The sequence below is a fragment of the Nycticebus coucang genome, chromosome 6, assembly GCF_027406575.1.
Source record: "Nycticebus coucang isolate mNycCou1 chromosome 6, mNycCou1.pri, whole genome shotgun sequence".
Taxonomy (NCBI): domain Eukaryota; kingdom Metazoa; phylum Chordata; class Mammalia; order Primates; family Lorisidae; genus Nycticebus; species Nycticebus coucang.
In genome coordinates, this window is record NC_069785.1 from 67,847,122 (window position 1) to 67,868,444 (window position 21,323).

At 45.3% G+C, this 21,323-nt stretch overlaps 1 protein-coding gene, 1 long non-coding RNA gene, 1 other non-coding gene and 1 pseudogene across 7 annotated transcripts in view; 1 reads left to right on the top strand and 3 right to left on the bottom strand.

Annotated features, from left to right (window-relative positions):
* Nucleotides 1-6,079, bottom strand: part of PARP16 (poly(ADP-ribose) polymerase family member 16) — a 24,150-nt gene extending 18,071 nt beyond the window's left edge. For 2 of the 3 annotated variants that reach the window (XM_053593225.1, XM_053593224.1), the window contains exon 1: nucleotides 5,471-6,079. In XM_053593225.1, the coding sequence (XP_053449200.1) occupies nucleotides 5,471-5,647 (177 nt within the window). In that variant the 5' untranslated portion in view covers nucleotides 5,648-6,079. The remainder of the gene's footprint in view (nucleotides 1-5,470) is intronic. The other variant, XM_053593226.1, reaches the window with a different exon arrangement.
* Nucleotides 4,478-4,584, bottom strand: LOC128589572 (uncharacterized; annotated as a pseudogene).
* On the top strand, nucleotides 5,755-21,086 carry LOC128587280 (uncharacterized). Of its 3 annotated transcripts, none has more exons than XR_008380561.1 (4): nucleotides 5,755-5,881; nucleotides 16,102-16,256; nucleotides 19,767-19,855; nucleotides 19,947-21,086. It is a non-coding gene; the product is annotated as an uncharacterized LOC128587280 (long non-coding RNA). The 3 variants fall into 3 exon arrangements; XR_008380562.1 differs by lacking the exon at nucleotides 5,755-5,881 and adding an exon at nucleotides 6,219-6,411; XR_008380563.1 differs by lacking the exon at nucleotides 19,767-19,855.
* On the bottom strand, nucleotides 12,242-12,303 carry LOC128589452 (U7 small nuclear RNA). Its single transcript, XR_008381024.1, has one exon. It is a non-coding gene; the product is annotated as a U7 small nuclear RNA (small nuclear RNA).
* Nucleotides 21,087-21,323: the final 237 nt, after the last annotated feature.

Consider the following 21,323-nt stretch of genomic DNA (forward strand, 5'->3'; position numbering starts at 1 on the left):
ACCCAGTTAGAACAGTTAGGGCCCTGGCTCAGCGCCCGTAGCAGTGGTTATGGCACCAGCCACATACACCGAGGGTGGCGGAACCCAGCCTGGGCCAGCAAAGCAACAATGACAACTGCAACAGAAAAATAGCCAGGCATTGTGGTGGGCGCCTGTAGTCCCAGCTACTTGGGAAGCTGTGGCAAAAGAATTGTTTAAGCCCAAGAATTTGAGGTTGCTGTGAGCTGTGATGCCACAGCACTCTACCGAGGGTGACATAGTGAGACTCTGTGTCAAAAAAAAAGAACAGTTAGGGCCCTAAGTAGCAAGAGGATAGGCTAAATGCAGACTTCATTATGTGCACACATTGCCCAGGGATCATGTTTTTTTCTTTCTTTCTTTCTTTTTTTTTCTCCTTTTTTCCTATTTTTAGTAGAGACAGGGTCTGGATTTTGCTCAGGATGGTCTCGAACTCCTAAGCTCAGGCTACCCACCACCTCAGCCTCCTAGAGAACTAGCCACTGAGCCTGGCCTTTTCTTATCCCTCCCTCCCCCCAACCCCCCCAGGACCCCTCCCATCTTGTTAAAATGCAGATCCTGATTGGGTAGTCTGGATAGGGCTGACACGCTGCTTTTCCAACAAGCACCCAAGTGACCCTGATGCTACCAGTTTTCAAAGATGCTTTGAGTAGAGAGGGACTAGAGTTAATTCAAAGGAACCATTCCCACCTGCCTCCCATACCCAAAAGGGATCTGCAGGCTAACAGAGAAACAGAACATAGTATTTTCTAGGGAAAAAAATAAAAAACTTTACAGCTGTGACATCAGTGACAAAATTTTCTGCCAAGTGACAAACCTAAAGTTTGGGCTTAAGAGCTATGGAGAATCCCAAGAATGCTCCAGATTCTCTGACCTGATGAGGCTTATCCAACACTTGTCCCAAGGAACAAAGTCATAACCCCTCAGCCTGGGCAGTCAGCACATACTCTCCCAGGCCAGGTACTAGGAATACAAAGAGCTCCCAGTGTAAAATCAAAGAGCTGAGTCAACATAGAAATATTCTCAAAACAAGACATTTTAAAGTTGAGTTGGGACTTTGGGGACAGTGACAAGGTAAGGCCAGGCCCTGCCTAAAGCCAAGAGCTTGGTTCAATACGGGGCATTCTCAGGGAAAACAATAAAGTAATTCAAGGCAAAGCTCTAATATTTGAAAACTATAACATGTGTTATAGGTGTGTAATACCATCTCAAAGCATGGAGATAATTAATTAAAAATGGCTGACAATGGACCAAGCATGGTGGCTCGCACCTGTAATCCTAGTACTCTGTTAACTTGCCTGTGCTCAGGAGCAAGAGCAAGAACTGGTCTCTAGGGTGGCGCCTGTGGCTCAAAGGAATAGGGTGCTGGCCCCATATGCTGGAGGTAGTGGGTTCAAACCCAGCCCCAGCCAAAAACTGCAAAAAAAAAAAAAAAAAAAAAAAATCAGAAGGCTGGATGCAGAGGCTGCGCCTGTGGCTCAGTGAGTAGGGCGCCAGCCCCATATACCGAGGGTGGCAGGTTCAAACTCGGCCCCAGCCAAACTGCAACAACAACAAAAAAACAGCCAGGCATTGTGGTGGGTGCTTGTAGTCCCAGCTATTCAGGAGGCTGAGGCAAGAGAATTGCCTAAGCCCAAGAGCTGGAGGTTGCTGTGCGCTGTGATGCCATGGCACTCTACCAAGGGCAACAAAGTGAGACTCTGTCTCTAAAAGGAAAAAAAAAAAAGGCTGGATGCAGTGGCTCATGCCTGTAATCCTAGCACTCTGGGAAGCTGAGGCTGGTGGACTGCCTGAGTTCAAGACCAGCTGGAGCCAGAGCAAGACCTCATCTCGGAAAAATAGCCAGGCATTGTGGCAAGGCGCCTGAGGCAAGAGAATCACTTGAGCCCAAGAGTTTGAGGTCGCTGTGACCTATGGCATCACGGCACTCTACTGAGGGCAACGAGGTGAGATTCTGTCTCAAAAAAAAAAAAAAAAAAATTAGAAAAACTAGCTTGGCATTGTGGCAGGTACCTGTAGTCCCTGCTACTTGGGAGGCTGAGGCAAGAGAATTGCTCAAGCCCAAGAATTTGAGGTTGCTGTGAGCTATGATGCCACACAAACTACCTAGGGTGACAGAGTGAGACTCTGTCTCAAATAAAAATAAAAAAATAAGAAGGCTGAAAATGGTAAACTGTTAAACATTACTTCCGAGTGGTTTTAGCTAAACAAATGAAAGTTAGAGAACTTTTAACAGCTCTATTCTTTCCTTTTTTTGATAACCACACAATGATCCAGACAGTCAAGTCCAGATCTAATTCCCTTTTCTTTAAAAGTTGGACTTTGAGGTAGATACAGGTCCAGATGCCAAGTTCTCTGCATCATTTCGATAAGGCATTGTAACGTGGCAAAATGAAACCTAAAGTGTGCTTATCTAAGAATGTATACATTCACATTCAGTGGCAGGCCCTGCCTGGTAGGCAGATTTTTCCTAGGAAACTGCTGACAAAAGCCATGCCTAGAGCCAGCCAAGCATCTGTGTAGTGGGAATATTTTCCCCAAAAAATCTTGCCCAACAGAACTGGATGGTAGGAATTTGTCCATGTTTACCCAGTGGCCCTGAAGAGAAAGGGTGATTGTCTGGGACTGGTACAACAAGCCCCATCGGCAGGACAGTCTGTCTCTATAGACGGGGTAGCTTTGGGGGGCTACCTGAGTGGCTGATGCTCTCCTAAGGGATTATAGGTAGGGGAGAAGTGTAAGGCCCAAAAAAGAACAACTGCTACCTTTGGGGAGGGGTGTGGGATAGGGTGAGCCTATGAGGGACACTTTTACTTTACTGGTATCATTTGAATTTTATATAATAGTAAATATATTCAAATACGACTTGCATAATTAAAAATAAATTTTAAAAGCATGAACAAAACAGTTCCACAGCTCCCTCTGCATTTATCCCACAGTCATTAAACACAAAAGCCTGATTCCATTTCCTGAGAAGTTCCAGCAAGAATAGGTTGCAGTGGCTCACACCTATAATCCTACCCTCTGGGAGGCCAAGGAGGGTGGATTGCCTGAATTCAGGAGTTCCAGACCAGCCTGAGCAAGAGCAAGACCCCATCTCTAAAAAGAGCAGGGAGTTGTGGCAGGTGCCTATCGTCTCAGCTACTCGGGAGGCTGAGGCAAGAGGATCACATGAGCCCAAGAGTTTGAGGTTGTGAGCTATGACGCCACAGCACTCTACCACGAGTGACAAAGTGAGACTCTGTCTCAAAAAAAAAAAAAAAATAGGTGGAGCATTCTAGCATACTTAGAAGTCTATTTCTTGGTAAAAATTAATAAACTGCATTGTAGGACACCATGTCTGGTAGTTTTGTCTCTCTGACCCCAATCTCTCCTCCTCCATTTACTGCTTCTGAACAGATCCCTCTCACCCGGCCACCACAGAGGCCTTTCAGAAATATATTCTGGATCTCACCAATGCCATCCCTTGCCCAAGAACAAACATCAACACATCTTGGCAGCACATGTGCAACTCTGTGTGCTCCCAACAGCCACAGTGAAGTACAGACTTGTCCTCTGTAACCTCCACCTCCTGGCTTTCTGCCCATTCTGCTACTCCTACTGAAAACTCCTCTCTCTTCTCTGCTCCTTGAAATCCTTCCTATTCCTCAAGATTCAGCATGGCATCAGTACTGCCCCTGGTTGGTGTTCCCTGGTATCTTTGCTCTGGGCTGACACAACATATGGGGCTTACCCCACAGTACAGTTAAACACACTGCTAACCTCTCCAAGGTCTTTAATTGTGCATCCTCAGCACCTGATCCATAGTAGGAACTCCATAAATGTGTTGCCAAAATTGAAGGACGTTTTATTCCCTTGGCCCTGATATCACAAAGGGCGCCGGCCCCATATACCGAGGGTGGCGGGTTCAAACCTGGCCCCGGCCAAACTGCAACCAAAAAAAAAAATAGCCGGGCGTTGTGGCGGGCGCCTGTAGTCCCAGCTACTCTGGAGGCTGAGGCAAGAGAATCGCTTAAGCCCAGAAGTTGGAGGTTGCTGTGAGCTGTGTGAGGCCACGGCACTCTACTGAGGGCCATAAAGTGAGACTCAGTCTCTACAAAAAAAAAAAAAAAACAACTCATAAAATTGAGTATCCAAACTTGCATGAACAAATCGTAAGGGAAATCTGTCAGCTTGTCTCTTTCTCTGCCCTTACACCATATCCTGAAACACCTGTGCACCATAGTCAAGGCTTGAGGTGCCCTCAACACATCATTAGGCTGGGCTATAAGAACCAGGTGGGGCCAGGAGGCTCAGCCTTTATTTATCCCTGACCTCTAAGAACAATAGTAAAGAAGGAACCAAACACTGAGGACCTGATCAGAGATAATGCTGAACATCTGCTGATTCTAAATATTTCATCTCATCTGTCAATGTAGTTCATTACATTAATTAACTTTGCATTCCTGGGATAACCCCAATCTGCTCCTGAGGAATTACTTTTTTAAAATTTATTTCAGATATTAAAACGATAAGAACAGATACTACACTTACTTGATCTTAGCCAAAAGGCCAATGAGCAGAAATTACCCTTTTTTATACACTGCTAAATTTGGGATCCTAACACCTTGGAGAGAATTTTGCACTTATGCGTGACATTGGCCTATAATTTTCTTCTGTCATCGTTATCTGATTTAGTATCACAGTTATGCTAGGCTCTTTTTCAATACTCTGGAAGAATTTATGTAAAACCAGAATTACTTATTCCCTCAGTGATCAGTAGAACTCACCAATGAAGCCAGCTAGGCTCAAGAGTTTTCTTTGAGGGAAAATCTTTGACTACTAATTCAATATCTTTAATGATTGTAGACTATTTCAGTTTTCTATTTTTATTGAATTGATTATGATAAATTATATTTTTCTAAGTAATCCAATCATTTGGATTACAAGGATAAGTGATACTGAAATGCTAACTCTGAGGTGTATTCTGCAAGAAGTCGCCTTCTGAATCATCAGAGAAATAACAGCTCACATGTGTACTGTATGTTACAGTTTATAAAAGTACTACTCATGTATTACCTCACATGAAGATCAAGGTCTGGGTGGCTTTGGTGACTTGGGGTGTCTAATTGCTTGCAAAGGGATGGATAACTTCCTAGGTAAGAACGGCTAATTCAGACCAACCCCTATCGCTGGCCACGCTAGAAAATTTTGTGAAAGACTATGCAACAATTAAATTACTCGCTTCACTCCTGTCATTTGTCACTGACACAAGCAGCAGCCACCAAGTGCCTTGCGAGTGAGTGCTGACATGAGGGTATTAGAGCGTTCTTGGCTCATGGAAACCTTCCCCAAGGCCCAGCTAGGAATGGAAAGTCTGAGGGCTAACACGGGTGCCGCCTCTGCCTATGGTTCCGAGGCTCACTTGGTCCGGACGCAGCGGGCAGCGCCCGCCGGGACAAAACACACTCACCAGGGCCTCAAAGTCCTTACAGTCGTGGCGGGCGTAGGACGCGGGGAAGGGCCGCAGCACCGAGTCGCGCTTGTAGCTCTGCAGGGCCGAGGCGAAGAGGCTGCACCGGAGGTCTGCGGCCAGCACGTCACGGTTCGCCGCCTCCCTTGCGGCCGCCCAAGCTGAGGCCTGCATCATGGGTCGCTGCGCGTCGCCGGGGGAGACACCCGGTCCGGGGCGAGGGCCAAGCCTGCGGTCAACGCGGGGACAATGGGTTGTCGGGGACCGGGATTGCGAGGCCTGGGTGGAGCTAGGAAGGGGAATGAGGTCGCAGGGGTGAGAACGCACTGCCGAGTGTCCTCTGCCGAGGTCTGGACCGCGGCTCGCGGCCGAGCAGACGGGCGGGCGGAGGAGACCCGCTTGAGACCGCGGGTGAGAGCGGAATTGGGCCCAGGAATAATGGGGCCGGGGGTCCCAGGCCGGAGGGAGGGGCTATGACATGGGATGAGATGACAAGGGCGGGAACGTGCTGACACGTGTCCTCTGCTGGGACTTGAGGCAAACAGCCCCTGGGGGGAGGGCGGAGCCCCTCCGCGTGCGGGCGAGGCTGCGGCGCCGCGCGTGCCTTCCTGTCCCGCCTCCCGCCGCCCGCCGGGCCACCCTCGGCGCCGCCTGCGTCCGGGCCGCAGCGCTCCCACGCTGCCTCGCGCTCCTCCCCGCCCGGCCGAGGCCCGCCCCTTCCCGCGCCCGCCCCTCCGCCCTGCGGGATGGGGCCGCGGGTCCAGACCCCGCGGCTACCGAGATGCGGCCGCCAAGGTGTGCTGGGCGGACTCGTCTACGCTGTTGCTCGCCGCAGCCTTGTGGAGAAACTGACCCGGGCGACCTCTCGGCCAGACTCCGGACTCGCCTTTGTCCCAGCTCTGCGGGCTGAATCTTCTCTCGCCGTGGAGAATCGCTGCTATGTATGGTCTCCCTCTGGAAACGTTTCCCTCCAAAACTGCGCAGAAAGAGTCATTTTACGCCCCGGGAGTTTGAGGCGAGTGGCGCAATGCTTGCCCAAGTCCCACAGCGTGGCAGGGTGACCCTGGATTCAAACTCGGGCTTTTGGAAACCTTTCCTCTGCCTTTCAGACTCCAGAATGCTTTGAGTTGCTTGTCTCTGGCCTCAGAGTTCCCAAGAGCCTCCTTTGGAGGCCTCTCTGCGGGAGAGCATTGATTTAATTCTCCAGGACAGGAGAGAGTAGACACCCATCCCCTCACGCTGCTCAGAACCTCTTTAGAGGAAACCCTACAGTGTGGCCCCAAAGTCCCACGAAAATCTAAGAACAGGCCATTGTGAGTACCTGGGCCAAGAGTATGCTGCACATACTCCCACACTGCAGCATCTTCTGAGGGACAAACTCCTCCCCCTTCCACATCCAGGCTGTAGTAGCTCCTGGTCTCAGAGGATTGTGTATATATCAATTTGGGAGGTAGGGCAAGACCGGACCCCATAACCCCTCAGAGTTTCCCAGGCCAGGCAACAGGTGTGGGTGCTTTCAGGAGTCCACATCAATCTTTTGCTTGCTGTAACTCCTGGAATCACAAAAGAGTGTCTGAGAGCTTTATAGATTCAGGCAAGTTTAGTACCCATGAAGTCTTGGGGGCCCCATGAGACCTTGGAACTCTAAGGTGACTGCTGAATCTCAGGCCCCAGATGGCAGAGCTGTAACAGTAGGGCAGGAGACCTCGGAACCATCTCTAGATCCACCTCTTCTTTACTGCAGGCCCTTAGACAAAAGTTACCCATGGTAGCTCCTCAGCTTCAAGTATGGTTTGTTGGATGCATCAGTACTTCATTCCTTCTGATGGCCGAATAAGAATCCATTAAATGGATATACCACGTTTTGTTTATCAGTGAATGGTCATTTAGGTTGTTTCTATCTTTCGGCTGTTATGAAAAATGCTGCTATAAATATTTGTGTGCAAGTTTGTTTTTGAGACAGAATTTCACTCTGTCACCCAGCGTAGAGTCCTGTGACGTCATAGCTCACAGCAACCTCAAACTCTTGGGCTCAAGAGATCCCCCTGCTTCAGTCTCCGGACACCATCACACTAAAGCACACATGGCAATAAATCTGCGGATTACAGGCACCCACCATATCACCTGGCTAGTTTTTCTATTTTTAGTAGAGACTGGTCAGGCTCTTGCTCAGGCTGGTCTCTGAACTCCTGAGCTCAGGGAATTCACCAGCTGTGGCCTCCCAGAGTGCTGGGATTATAGGCATGAGCCATCACACGCAGCCTTGTGTGCAAGTTTTTGTGTGGAGATACATTTTCATTTCTCTTGGGCATAAATTTAGGAGTGGAATTGCTGAGTAATATGTTAACTCTATGTTTAATTAAACAAGGAACTGCAGGAAAAGTTGCTGTGCCATTTTACAGTCCCACCAGCAGTGTGTGAGCATTCCATTTTCTCCACATGCTCAGCAACACTAACAAGTATTAAATGATTTTTTTTTATCCTGGCCATGCTGGTGGGTGTGAAATGCTATCTTAGTATGAGTTTTGATTTCCATTTCCCTGATGACTGATGATGTTGAACTTCTTTTCATGTGCTCATTGGTCATTTGTACTTTGTACATCTTCCTTTTACCCTTTTTTTTGTTTGTTTGTTTTGAGACAGTCTCACTATGTTGCCCTCGGTAGAGTGCAGTGGCATCACAGCTCACAGCAACCTCAAACTCTCCAGCTCAAACAATTTTCTTGCCTCGGTCTCCCAAGTAGCTGAGACAACAGGCACCAGCCACAACACCCAGCTATTTATTTTTTTGTTATTGTTATTTAGCAGGCCTTGGCCGGGTTCAAACCCACCAGCCCCGGTGCCTATGGCCGGCTCCCTGACCACTGAGCTATGGGCACAAATCCTTTACCATTTTTTTTTTTTTTTTAGAGACAGAGTCTCACTGTATGGCCCTCGGTAGAGTGCCGTGGCCTCACACAGCTCACAGCAACCTCCAACTCCTGGGCTTAAGCGATTCTCCTGCCTCAGCCTCCCGAGCAGCTGGGACTACAGGCGCCCACCACAACGCCCGGCTATTTTTTGGTTGCAGTTCAGCCGGGACCGGGTTTGAACCTGCCACCCTCGGTATATGGGGCCGGCACCTTACCGACTGAGCCACAGGCGCCGCCCTATCCTTTACCATTTTTAAAATTGGGTCATTTGTCTTTTTGGTATAGAGTTCTAAGAATTTCTTATATAAGTCTATTTATAGGTATTTTATCAGATATATGATTTGCAAATATTTTCCCTCATTCTGTGGATTGTCTTTCACTTTCTTTTTTTTTTTTTTTTTTGTTTTTTGGCTGGGGCTAGGTTTGAACCCGCCACCTCTGGCATATGGGACCGGTGCCCTACTCCTTGAGCCACAGGCGCCGCCTGTCTTTCACTTTCTTGATGGTGTTCTTTGAAACAAAAATGTTGATTTTGATGAAGTCCAGTTTATTTTTTCTTTCGTTGTTCATGCTTTTGGTATTATATCTAAGACTCCATTGCCAAATCTGAGATCATGGAAATTTACCCCTATGTTTTACGCTACCTTGTTTTAGCTCTTATATTTAGATCTTTGATCCATTGAGTTAATTTTTGCATAAGGTGTGAGGTAAGGATACAATTTTATACTTTTGCATATGGATATCCAGTTATCCCATCATCATTTCTTGAAAGAATTTTTCCTTTTCCCATTTAATGGTCTTAGCACCCTTATTGGAAACCTATTAACCACAGGCATATGTTTTTACTTCTAGACTTTCAGTTCTGTTCCACTGATCTATATGTATGTCTTCATGCCAGTACCAACCATGTCTTGGTTACCATTGCTTTATAGTAAATTTTGAAATCAGGAAGTGCATCTTCCTACTTTGTTCTTCTTTTTCTAGATTGCTTTGGCTAGTCTCAGTCCTGTGCAATTCAGTATGAATCTTAGCATTTGCTTGTCAATTTCAAGAAATAAGTAGGATAGGATTCTGATAGAGATTGTGTTGAATATAGATCAATTTGGGAAGTACTGTTGTCTTAATATTAAGTATTCTGATACATGAACAGAAGGATATTTTTCCATTTATAGGCATACATTTTTTTTTTTTTTGAGACTGAGTCTTACTCTATTACCAGTGGCATCACAGCTCACAGCAACCTCAAATTCCTGGATTCAAGCAATCCTCTTGCCTTAGCTTCCTGAGTAGCTGGGACTGCAGGCGCCTGCTACATGGCCCAGCTAGTTTTTCTATTGTTGGTAGAAATGGGGTCTCACTCTTATTCAGTCTGGTCTCAAATTCCTGAACTTAAGGGATCCTCCTGCCTCAGCCTCCCAGAGTGCTAGGATTACAGATGTGAGCTACCTCGCCTGGCCAAAGTATGTATTTTTAAAATACATGTTACAGCATACTTAATAGACTACAGTGTAGTTGTAAATATAACTTTTTTTTTTTTGTAGAGACAGAGTCTCACTTTGTCGCCCTGGGTAGAGTGCTGTGGTGTCACACAGCTCACAGCAACCTCCAACTCCTGAGTTTAGGCAATTCTCTTGCCTCAGCCTCCCGAGTAGCTGGGACTACAGGCGCCCACAAGAATGCCCAGCTATTTTTTTATTGCAGTTCGGTCGACGCCTGGCTTTTTGTTATTGTTGTTGTTGCTGTTTTAGCTGGCCGGGGCCAGGTTCCAACCTGCCACCCTCGGTATATGGGGCTGGCACCCTACCCACTGAGCCACAGGCACTACCCGACTCACTTTATTTCATTTTATTTTTTAGAGACAGAGTCTCACTTTGTTGCCCTCGGTAGAGTGCTGTGACGTCATAGCTCACAGCAACCTCCAGCTCTTGGGCTTAGGCGATTCTCTTGCCTCAGCCTCCTGTGTAGCTGGGACTACAGGCGCCCGCCACAACACCTGGCTATTTTTGTTGTTGCAGTTTGGCCGGGTTTGAACCCACCAACCTTGGTATATGGGGCCAGCGCCCTACTCACTGAGCCACAGGCACCACTCTGTGACTCACTTTATTGCAATGTGTGCTTTAGTGTGATGGTCTAGAACGTATGCCTGTATTTAGATCTTCTTTAATTTTTTTCAACAATGTTTTGTGATTTTTCTGAATATAAATTTTGTACTTCCTTTGTAAAATTTATTAAGTATTTTATTCTTTTTCATGCTATTGGAAGTGGAATTGTCTGCTTAGTTTCATTTTCATATTGTTCGTTGCAAGTGTGTAGAAATAAAATTCAGTTTCTTACATTCAGTTGTATCCTGCAAACTTACTGAACTTGTTTCCTAGTTTTAATAGTTTAACAGTGGATTCCTTAGAATTTTCTGTATTTGAGATCATGTCATCTGTGAATAGAGATTATTTTATTTCTTTCTTTCCAATCTGGATGCCTCTTATTTTTCTTGCCTCATTGCAGTAGCTGAAACCTTTATTTAGTCCAATGTTTAATAGAAGTGGTAGCAGCAGACACCTTGTTATGTTGTTCTTACCAGAATAGCATGATGCCTTTTTTGTTTTGTTTTTTTCTATTCTTTTTTTCTTTTATCTGTTGTTTGTTTTTTTGAGACAGAGTCTCACTTTGTTGCCTTCAGTAGAGTGCTGTGGCATCACAGCTCACAGCAACCTCAATCTCTTAGGCTTAAATGATTCTCTTGCCTCAGCCTCCCTAGTAGCTGGGACTATAGGCACCTGCCACAGCACCCGCTACTTTTAGAGACGAGGTCTCGCTCCGGCTCAGGCTCATGAGCTCAGGCAATCCACCTGCCTCAGCCTCCCAGAGTGCTAGGATTATAGGCGTGAGCCCATGCCCAGCCATAGATGCCTTTTTTGGATATGATCTTAACAGTGGATTTTTCAGATATGACCTTTGTCAGGATGAGGAGGTTCCCTTCTACTTCTAGTTTGTTTTTGTCATGCAAGAGGTTGGATTTTGTCACATGCTTTTTTTGCATCTGTTGGGATGGTCATGTGGAGTTTTTTGGTTTTTTAGTCTAGGGATATGGATTTTACATTAACTGGTTTTCAGATTGTTAAACCAAACTTTGTCAAATAAAAATTGTTGGAAGTGGCCAGGCATGGTGGCTCATGCCTGTAATCCTAGTACTCTGGGAGGTCGAGATGGGTGCATTACTTGAGCTCAGGAATTAGAGACCAGCCTAAGCAAGATCCAGACCCTGTCTCTACTAAAAATAGAAAAGCTGAGGCAGGAGGATCCCTTGAACCCAGGAGTTCGAGGTTGCTGTGAGCTATGATGATGCCACAGCCTTCACAGCATTGACCCAAGTGAGACTCTGTCTCAAAAAAAAAAAAAATTGTAGGAGGCCATTGTTCTGAATTAAGCTCCTGGACTAGGTCTGAATAGATCATACTAAAAATAAAAATGGAGTCACCCATGCTAACTTTTAAGTCACCAAAACCTAAGTTGTTATCTGACCTTGAGATAATTACTATATATATATATATATATATATATATATGCAGTTTTTTTTTTTTTTTTTTAGAGACAGAGTTTCACTTTGTTACCCTGGGTAGAGTGCTGTGGCATCACAGCTCACAGCAACTCCTAGCTCTTGGGCTTAGGCGATTCTCTTGCCTCAGCCTCCCGAGTAGCTGGGACTACAGACGTCCGCCACAACACCTGGCTATTTTTTGTTGCAGTTTGGCTGGGGCCGGGTTCAAACCCACCACCCTTGGTATATGGGGCTGGCACCCTACTCACTGAGCCGCAGGCACCGCCCTATATATATTTTTAATTTCTTTTTTTGAGGGGGATGAGGGGTCTTCCAGTGGAGAGTGGAAAACCTGCTAGATAAATTCTAAAAGAACTATAACACTAGGAGAGAGATATATTAATAATAGCTAATTACCCAGAACAAGCCAGTTTAAATTTCCAATTGGCATGATGATAATGAAGTTCCCTCTACTTTAATCCTTACACACACAAAAAAAATCCTGAATTAAAATGATGTTAACTAATTAGTTATTTTCTGTTATTTTTATGTCTCCCTCCTAACAAAAATAACTTTGAGGCTCAGCGCCCGTAGCACAGTGGTTACTGCACTGGCCACATGCACTGAGGCTGGCGGGTTTGAACCCAGCCTGGGCCAGGTAAACAACAATGACAACTGCAACAAAAATAGCTACGTGTTGTGGCAGGTGCCTGTAGTCCCAGCTACTTGGGAGGCTGAGGCAAGAGAATCACTGAAGCCCAGGAGTTTGAGGTTGCAGTGAGCTGTGACGCTACAGCACTCTACAGAGGGCAACATAGAAAGACTCTGTTTCAAAATAAATAAATAACTTTGAAAGGAATCACGCACTGTGTTCTTTGCTTCTGCCTTCCTCATGGCTTCTCTGTATATAAAGCCAGCCACTTCTGCTCAGTTCATCTGAACACTTATGGAATGAAGTTGCCTAATTCTAGAATCACAAATAAAGCCAATTGAGATCTTTAAATTTGTCATACTTGTGTCTTTTGGTACTTTACATTACTGCCCACTTAATCATGATGTGTAATCTTTTTATATGTTACTGGACTTTGTTTGCTAGGATTTTATTGAGGATTTTTGTGTCCATATTCATAAAGATATTGGTCTATAGTTTTCTTGCTATGTATTTGCCTGATACTGGTTATAAAATTAGTTAGGAAGTGTGTGCTCCTTTTTTATTTTTTGGAAGAGTTTGTGAAGAATTGGTATTAGGTGGCACCCGTAGCCCAGTCAGTAGGGTGCCGGCCACATACACCAAGGCTGGCGGGTTTGAACCCGGCCCGGCCCTGCTAAACAACAATGACAACTGCAACAAAAAAATAGCCGGGCGTTATGGCAGGCGCCTGTAATCCCAGCTACTTGGCAGGCTGAGGCAAGAGAATTGCTTGAGCCCAAGAGTTTGAGGTTGCTGTGAGCTATGATACCACGGTACTCTACCCAGGTTCACAGCCTGAGACTCTGTCTTAAAAAAAAAAAAAATTGATATTAATTCTTCTTTAAATACCTGGTAGGATATTCTTCTTAGTAAAGCATCACAAGAATGGAGAAGCAAGAATCCAATGTACTCAATTCTAATATGAAGGCAGCAGGTGACCTAATAGAGGGGTGGGGTAGAGGAATGAGGGAGCAGGAAAAAGGGGGGAGGGCAAAAGATGGGGAGTCACAGTGTATGGCACACCTTTTGGGGACGGACACAATTACAAGAGGGACTTTATCTAACAAATGCAGTCAGTGTAACCTAACTCTTTGTGACCCTCAATGAATCCCAAACAATAATAAATTAAATAAATATTTGGTAGGATCAATGCCGAAGTCACATACGCCGGGGCTTTCCTTTGTGGGTAGTTTTTTGATAACTAATTCAGTTTCTTCATTTGTTGCAAGTCTATTCAGATTGACTGTTTCTTCTTTAGTCAGTTTGGTAGCTAGAGTTTTTATAGAAATTTATCTATTTCACCTAAGTTATCTAATTTATTGACACAATTGTTTATAGTATTTCATTATAATTCTCTCTTTTTTTTTTTTTGAGACAGTCTTATTTTGTCACCCTTGGTAGAGTGCTGTGGTGTCATAGCTCACAGCAACCTCAAACTCCTGGGCTCAAGTAACTCTCTTGCCTCAGCCTCCCAAGTAGCTGGGACTATAGGCGCCTGCCATAACGCCCGGCTATTTTTTTGTTGCAGTTGTCATTGTTGTTTAGCAGGGCGCCTTTATAGGCGCCTTTTAAAGATGAGGTCTCAGTCTGGCTCAGGCTGATCTCAAACCTGTGAGCTCAGGCAGTCCACACACTTCGGCCTCCCAGTGTGCTAGGATTACAGGTGTGAGCCACCACACCTGGCCCACAACTATTGTTTTAAAGACGGGGTCTCACTCTTGCTCAGGCTGGTCTTGAACTCCTAAACTCAGGCAATCCACCTGCCTCGGCCTCCAGAGTGCTAGGATTACAGGTGTGAGCTACCACATCCGGCTTAGATATAGCGTCTTGCTCTGTTACTCAAACCCCAGCTGCAGTGCAGTGGCCTGATGTTAGCTCACTGCAACCTTGAACACCTGGGCTTAAGCTTCCTTCCCGCCTCAGCCTCTCAAACTGCAGGGATGGGTCCTCAAACTTTTTTTTTTTTTTTTTGGCCGGGGCTGGGTTTGAACCCGCCACCTCCGGCATATGGGACCGGCGCCCTACCCGCTGAGCCACAGGTGCCACCCAAGGGTCCTCAAACTTTTTAAACAGGGGGCCAGTTCACTGTGCCTCAGACCATTGGAGGGCCGGACTATAGTTAAAAAAAAAACAAAACTATGAACAAATTTCTATGCACACTGCACATATCTTATTTTGAAGTAAAAAAACAAAACGGGAACAAATATAATCATGTGGCCCACGGGCCGTAGTTTGAGGACCCCTGAGCCAGCATACCTGGGCTTTCTACTGTATTAAGGTAAAAAGGTAGTTGATTGAAATCTTGCCTCTTTTTTTTAGAGACAGAGTCACTTTATCGCCCTTGGTAGAGTGCTGTGCCATCACAGCTCACAGCAACCTCCCAACTCTTGGGCTTAGGCGATTCTCTTGCCTCAGCCTCCTGAGTAGTTGGGATTACAGGCGCCCGCCACAATGCCCAGCTATTTTTTGTTGCTGTTTGGCCAGGGCCGGGTTCAAACCCACCACCCTGGGTATATGGGGCCAGTGCCCTACTCACTGAGCCACAGGCGCCACCCTGTAACCTCATTTTCATTTATGTCAAAGTATTTTCTAATTTCCCTTTTGATTTATTTTTTGACCCATTGGTTATTTAGCAGTATTTAATTTCTTTCTGCTTTTGAGTTTTTCAAGTTTCTTTGTTGTTGATTTCTAATTTCATTTCATTGTGGTTAGAGGATTAGAGAACATACTTTATATTGCTTCTATCCTTTTTTTTTTTTTCTTTTTTTGAGACAGTTTCACTATGTCACCTTCAGTAGAGTGCTGTGACATCATAGCTCACAGCAACCTCAAACTCTTGGGCTTAAGCGATTCTCTTGCCCCAGCCTCCCAAGTAGCTGGGACTACAGGCACCTCCCACAATGCCTGGCTATTTTTCATTGCAGTTGTCGTTGTTTTGGCTGGCCGGGGCTGGGTTCAAACCCATCAGCTTTAGTAGGTGTATGTGGCTGGCACCGTAACCACTGTGCTATGGGCACCAAACCTGCTTCTATCCTTTTAAATTCATGGAGATTTGTTTATGGCCAAGCATAGGTCTACCCTGGGGAATGTTCCATGTGAATACACATTCTACTATATATGAAGTGTATCAAGGCTGTTAAATCTAGTTGGTTAATATTGCCTTCAAATCTTACAGTTCCTTGTTGAGCTTCTGTCTACTTCTTGTATTCATTATTGTGAGTGGGGTACATATCTCTGTGATGGTTATTTTTATGTGTCAACTTGGCTAGGCTAAGGGATGCCCCAGTAGCTAGTAAAAACATTATTTAAGGATGTATCTGTGAGTGTGTTTCTGGTAGACACTGACATTTCAATCAGTATTTCTGAGTAAAGAAGACTGACCCTCACCAACGTAAGTGAGCATCATCCAATCTGTTGAGGGGTTCAATAATAAAAGAAAGGAAAATTTCCTTTCTGTTCATGAGCTGGGACATTCATTTTGTTTTGCCCTCAGATATCAGCACTCAAGCCTTTGGACTTAGATCTGGACCTGCACCATTACCTCCCTTGGTTCTCAAACTTTCAGGCTTATTCTAGAATATCACTGATGTTCCTGGACTTCCAGCATGGAGACAGCAGATCATGAGACTTCTCAGCTTTCATAATCATGTGAGCCAATCCCTCAGAATACACTTAGTTCTATATAGCTATATATGCTATTGATTTTGTTCCTCTGAAGGACCCTGCATAGTTTCCAGCTATCACTGTTGAACTCTCTGTTTATCCATTTATCTATATCAGCTTTTGTTTCATGCATTTTGGTGCACTCTTATTTAGTGCATGTTATGTTTGTTAATATCTTCCCAATGGATTGACCCTTTAAAATTTTTTTTATTTTTATTTTTAATTTAATCTTATTTATTTATTTTTTTTGAGACAGAGTCTCAAGCTGTCACCCTGGGTAAAGAGCTGTGGCATCATAGCTCACAGCAACCTCCAACTCTTGGACTCAAGTGATCCTCTTGCCTCAGTTTTTCTATTTTTAATAGAGACGGGGTCTCACGTTTGCTCAAGCTGATCTTGAATGCATGAGTTCAAGCTATCCACCTCCCTTGGCCTCCTAAAGTGCTGGGATTACAGGCGCGAGCCCCACGCCTGGCCCTTTTTTTTCTTTTTTTGAAACAGAGTCTCACTCTGTGCCCTGGGTAGAGTGCTGTAGTGTCCTAGCTCACAGCAGCCTTAAACTCTTGGGCTCAAGTGATCCTCTTGCCTGAGCCTCCCCAGTAGCTGGGACTACAGGCACCTGGCACCATGCCCAGCTATTTTTAGAAACAGGGTCTCCTTCTTGCCCAGGCTGGTCTCAAACCCCTGAGCTCAGGGCAGTCCACCCTCCTCAGCCTCCCAGAGTGCTAGGAGACCCTTTAAAAAGCACAAAATATCTTGCCTTTAATGCTGAGAGGTGTAAAAAAAATTTTTTTTAAATTCCAGCCTGAGGGAGAGTAAGACTCTGTCTTTACTAAAAATAGGAAAAAACCCAGCTGGGCACTGTGAAGGGCCCTTGTAGTCCCAGGGAGGCTGAAGCAGGAGCATGGCTTGAGCTCAAGCTCATGCCTGTAATCCTAGCATTCTGTGAGGGTAAGGCAGGTGGATCACTTGATTTCAGGAGCTGGAGATAAGCCTGAGCAAAAGTGAGACCCTGTCTCTACTAAAAATAGAAAAACAGCCAGGTGATAAGGTGGGTGCCTGTAGTCCCAGCTACTTGGGAGGCTGAGGCAGAGGATCCTCAGAGATCTGAGTTCCAGAGTATGAGGTTGCTGTGAGCTGTGAACCCATGGCATTCTACCCAGGGTGAGCAAGACTCTGTCTCAAAAAGAAAAAAAAATTATAAAATGCCCCTCTTTATCTCTAATAACATTTTTTGTTTGTGTATTTTCGGTTTTGGTTTTGGTATTGAGACAGAGTCTTACCAACCAGGGCTAGAGTGCTGTGGCATCAGCCTAGCTCACAGCAACCTCAAAATTCCTAGGTTCAAGTGATTCTCCTACCTCAGCCTCCCAAGTATCTGGGACTACAGGCACCTGCCACCACACCCAGCTAATTGTTCTACTTTTTGTAGAGAACAGGTCTCACTCTTGCTCAGGTTGGTCTCTGAATGTTCAAGCATTCTTCCTGCCTCAGCCTCCCAGAGTGTTAAGATTACAGGTGTTAGCCACCACATACCTGTTTTAAGGTCTACTTTGCCTGATATTCACATAGCCATTCCAACTTTTTTTTTTTTTTTTTTTTAGAGACAGAGTCTCACTTTATCACCCTTGGTAGAGTGCTGTGGAGTCACAGCTCACAGCAACATCCAACGCCTGGGTTTAGACGATTCTCTTGCCTCAGCCTTCTGAGTAGCTGGGACTACAGGTGCCTGTCACAACACCCGGCTATTCTTTTTGTTGTTGCAGTTTGGCCAGGGCTGGGTTTGAACCTACCACCTTTGCACAACACCCGGCTATTCTTTTTGTTGTTGCAGTTTGGCCAGGGCTGGGTTTGAACCTACCACCTTTGGTATATGGGGCCGGCGCCCTACTCACTGAGCCATAGGCGCCGCCCACCATTCTAGCTTTCTATAGTTGCTTTTGCATGATACATCTTTTCAATTCTTTTTTATTATTTTTTGTTTTTGAGACAGAGTCTTGCTCTATTGCTCAGGTTGGAATACCATTGTGCAATCATAGCTCACTCCTGGGCTCAAGCAATCTCCAATCCTCAGCCTCACCAGTAGCTAATACTACAGGTTTGTGCCATTATGGCCAGCTAATTTTTTTTGTAGAGATGGAGTATTACTATGTTGCTCAGTCTATTTCTGGATTCCTGGCCTTAAGGGATTCTTTGGGGCGGCGCCTGTGGCTCAGAGGAGTAGGCGCCAGCCCCATATGCCGGAGGTGGCGGGTTCAAACCCAGCCCCGGCCAAAAACTACAAAAAAAAAAAAAAGAGATTCTTCGTCCTTGGCCTCCCAAATAGCTGGGTGTGGACTCACCTTTTTTTATTTTTGGTTTTATTTATTTTTTTGAAACAGGGTATCTCTCTGTCACCTGGGCTACAGTAACATCATAGGTCACTGCAATTGCAAACTCCTGACCTCAAGCAAGCCTCCTGCCTCAGCCTCCCACCATGTTGAGCCTGTTTTTGTTTTTAAATAAAAGCCTGCATGGGTCTCTGGGGTTAATCCTCAGCATCTCCACCAAAAATAAAAAATAAAAATAAAAACAACCAAATAAAAAAATAAAATAAAAATAAATAAAGAAAAACCCAACAATCTCTGCATTTTGATTGGATTATTTAATTTTTTTTTTTTTTTGAGACAGAGTCTCATCATGTCGCTCTCAGAGAGTGCTGTGGCATCACAGCTCACAGTAACTTCAAACTCTTGGGCTTAAGTGATTCTCCTGCCTCAGCCTCCCGAGCAGCCGAGACCACAGGCACGCACCACAATGCCCAGCTATTTTTTGGTTGCAGTTGTCATTGTCGTTTATCAGGCCCAGGCTGGGCTCGAACCTGCCAGCCTCAGGGTATGTGGCTGGTGCCCTACTCATTGAGCTATGGGTGCAGAGCCCGGATTATTTAATTTAATACTATCATTGCATTTATAGTTGATTATTCTTGAACAACATGGGCTTGAACTGCATGATTCCACTTATAGATGGATTTTTTTCTTTTTTCTTTGAGACAGAGTCTCACTTTGTTTCCCTCAGTAGAGTGCTGTATCATCATAGCTTACAGCAATCTCAAACTCTTGGGCTTGATCAATTAATTCTCTTGCCTCAGCCTCCTGAGTAGATAAGACTGCAGGTGCCCACCCCAACACCCAGCTAGTTTTAGAGACAGGGTCTCCCTCTTGCTCAGGCAATCCACCCACCTTGGCCTCCTAGAGTGCTGGGATTATAGGTGGGAGCCACTGCACCCTGCCAGGTGCATGTTTTTCTTTTCTTTTCTTTTTTTTTTTTTTTTTTGAGACAGCCTCAAGCTGTTGCCCTGGGTATAGGGCCATGACATCACAGCTCACAGCAACCTCCAACTCCTGGGCTCAAGCGATTCTCCTGCCTCTGCCTCCCAAGTAGCTGGGACTACAGGCGCTCACCACAACGCCTGGTTATTAGTATTATTATTACTATTATTATTTTTGGTTGCAGCCGTCATTGTTTGGCAGGCCCGGGCTGGATTCGAACCCACCAGCTCAGGTGTATGTGGCTGGCACCTTAGCCACTTCAGCTGTTGTTAGGTATGTCATGAATGCATAAAATACAGAGTATCCATAAAGTTAGTTCATGTGCAATTTAAAATAGTTGTCTTTTTTTTTTTTTTTTTTGTAGAGACAGAGTCTCACTTTACCTGCCATGATGTCACAGGACTCACAGCAATCTCCAGCTCTTGGGCTTCAGCGATTCTCCTGCCTCAGCCTCCCAAGCAGCTGGGACTACAGGCGCCCGCCACAACGCCCGGCTATTTTTTGGTTGCAGTTCAGCCGGGGCTGGGTTTGAACCTGACACCCTCGGTATATGGGGCCGGCGCACTACTCACTGAGCCACAGGCACCACCCTCTTTTTTTTTTTTTTTTTTTGCAGTTTTTGGCCAGGGCTGGGTTTGAACCCACCACCTCTGGCATATGGGGCCAGTGCCCTACTCCTGTGAGCCACAGGCACCGTCCCAGTAGTTGTCTATTTTTAATTGCACATGAACCCTGTATATATTAGTCTGTTATTCACTACCGTAAAATGTACACAGTCTAATATAAAAAGTTAATTTATCAAAACTGATAAAGGGACACACTGTACATGGCACCATTTGTGGTCAAGAAAAAACATAAAGAAAGATGTAGTATTAAATCATGACTGCATAAAATTAACTATAGTACTACTATAATAATTCATAGATGCCTCCTATTGCTATTTCTGTGAGCTCAAGTGTTGCAAGTATCCACTTAAAATGCCATGTGATGCTAATCATCTCCCGGTAAGCGGTTCTCTCTCCAGTAAATTACGTATCGTGGTAAAAAGTGATCTCTTATGGTTCTCACACATTTTTCTTCTTGTTTCTTCTTATTGTTTCTTCAGCAATACCACAAACCTTGAATTATACTGTGGAACCCACAAGAAGTGCCACTAGTGATGCTGGATGTGCTCCCAAGCAGCAGAGAAATCATGACATAATGAGAAGTTGAATTGTTTTGCACACACTGTAGATTGACATCTGCAGCTGCAGTTGCCTCCTATTTCAAGGCAGAATCCAAGCCATGTGTGGTGGTACACACCTGTGTGGTCTCAGCTACTCAAGAGACTGAGCTCAGGAGTTCCAGGACAGCCTGGCAACAAAATCAAGTCTCTTTAAAATAAAGCAAAACTAGGCAGCTACCGTTGTTAGGTAATTGCCCCAGAAAAGCCTCTCCTACTTTCTACAGACCAAGATTAACTATGGCCTGCCGCTAACGCCTCTTCCAGCCAGGGCAGTAACTCCTTATTGGCTATTCTGCCCTCCCATCACCATTCTAAGACTGCCCCTAACCCAACCTACATAGGTCTCTCTTGCACGCGTGCCCTCTCTCTCTCTCCCCTCTCTCTCTCCTTTCTGTCACTCCTCTCTCTCTCTTCTTTTCTCTCCTCCTTGGTGCTGCTCTGCAGCATCCCTCCCTCACCAACAAAAACCTTTTGTACAAGCCTTGGTGGTCTGTGAGATCTTATTTGCCTTCACAT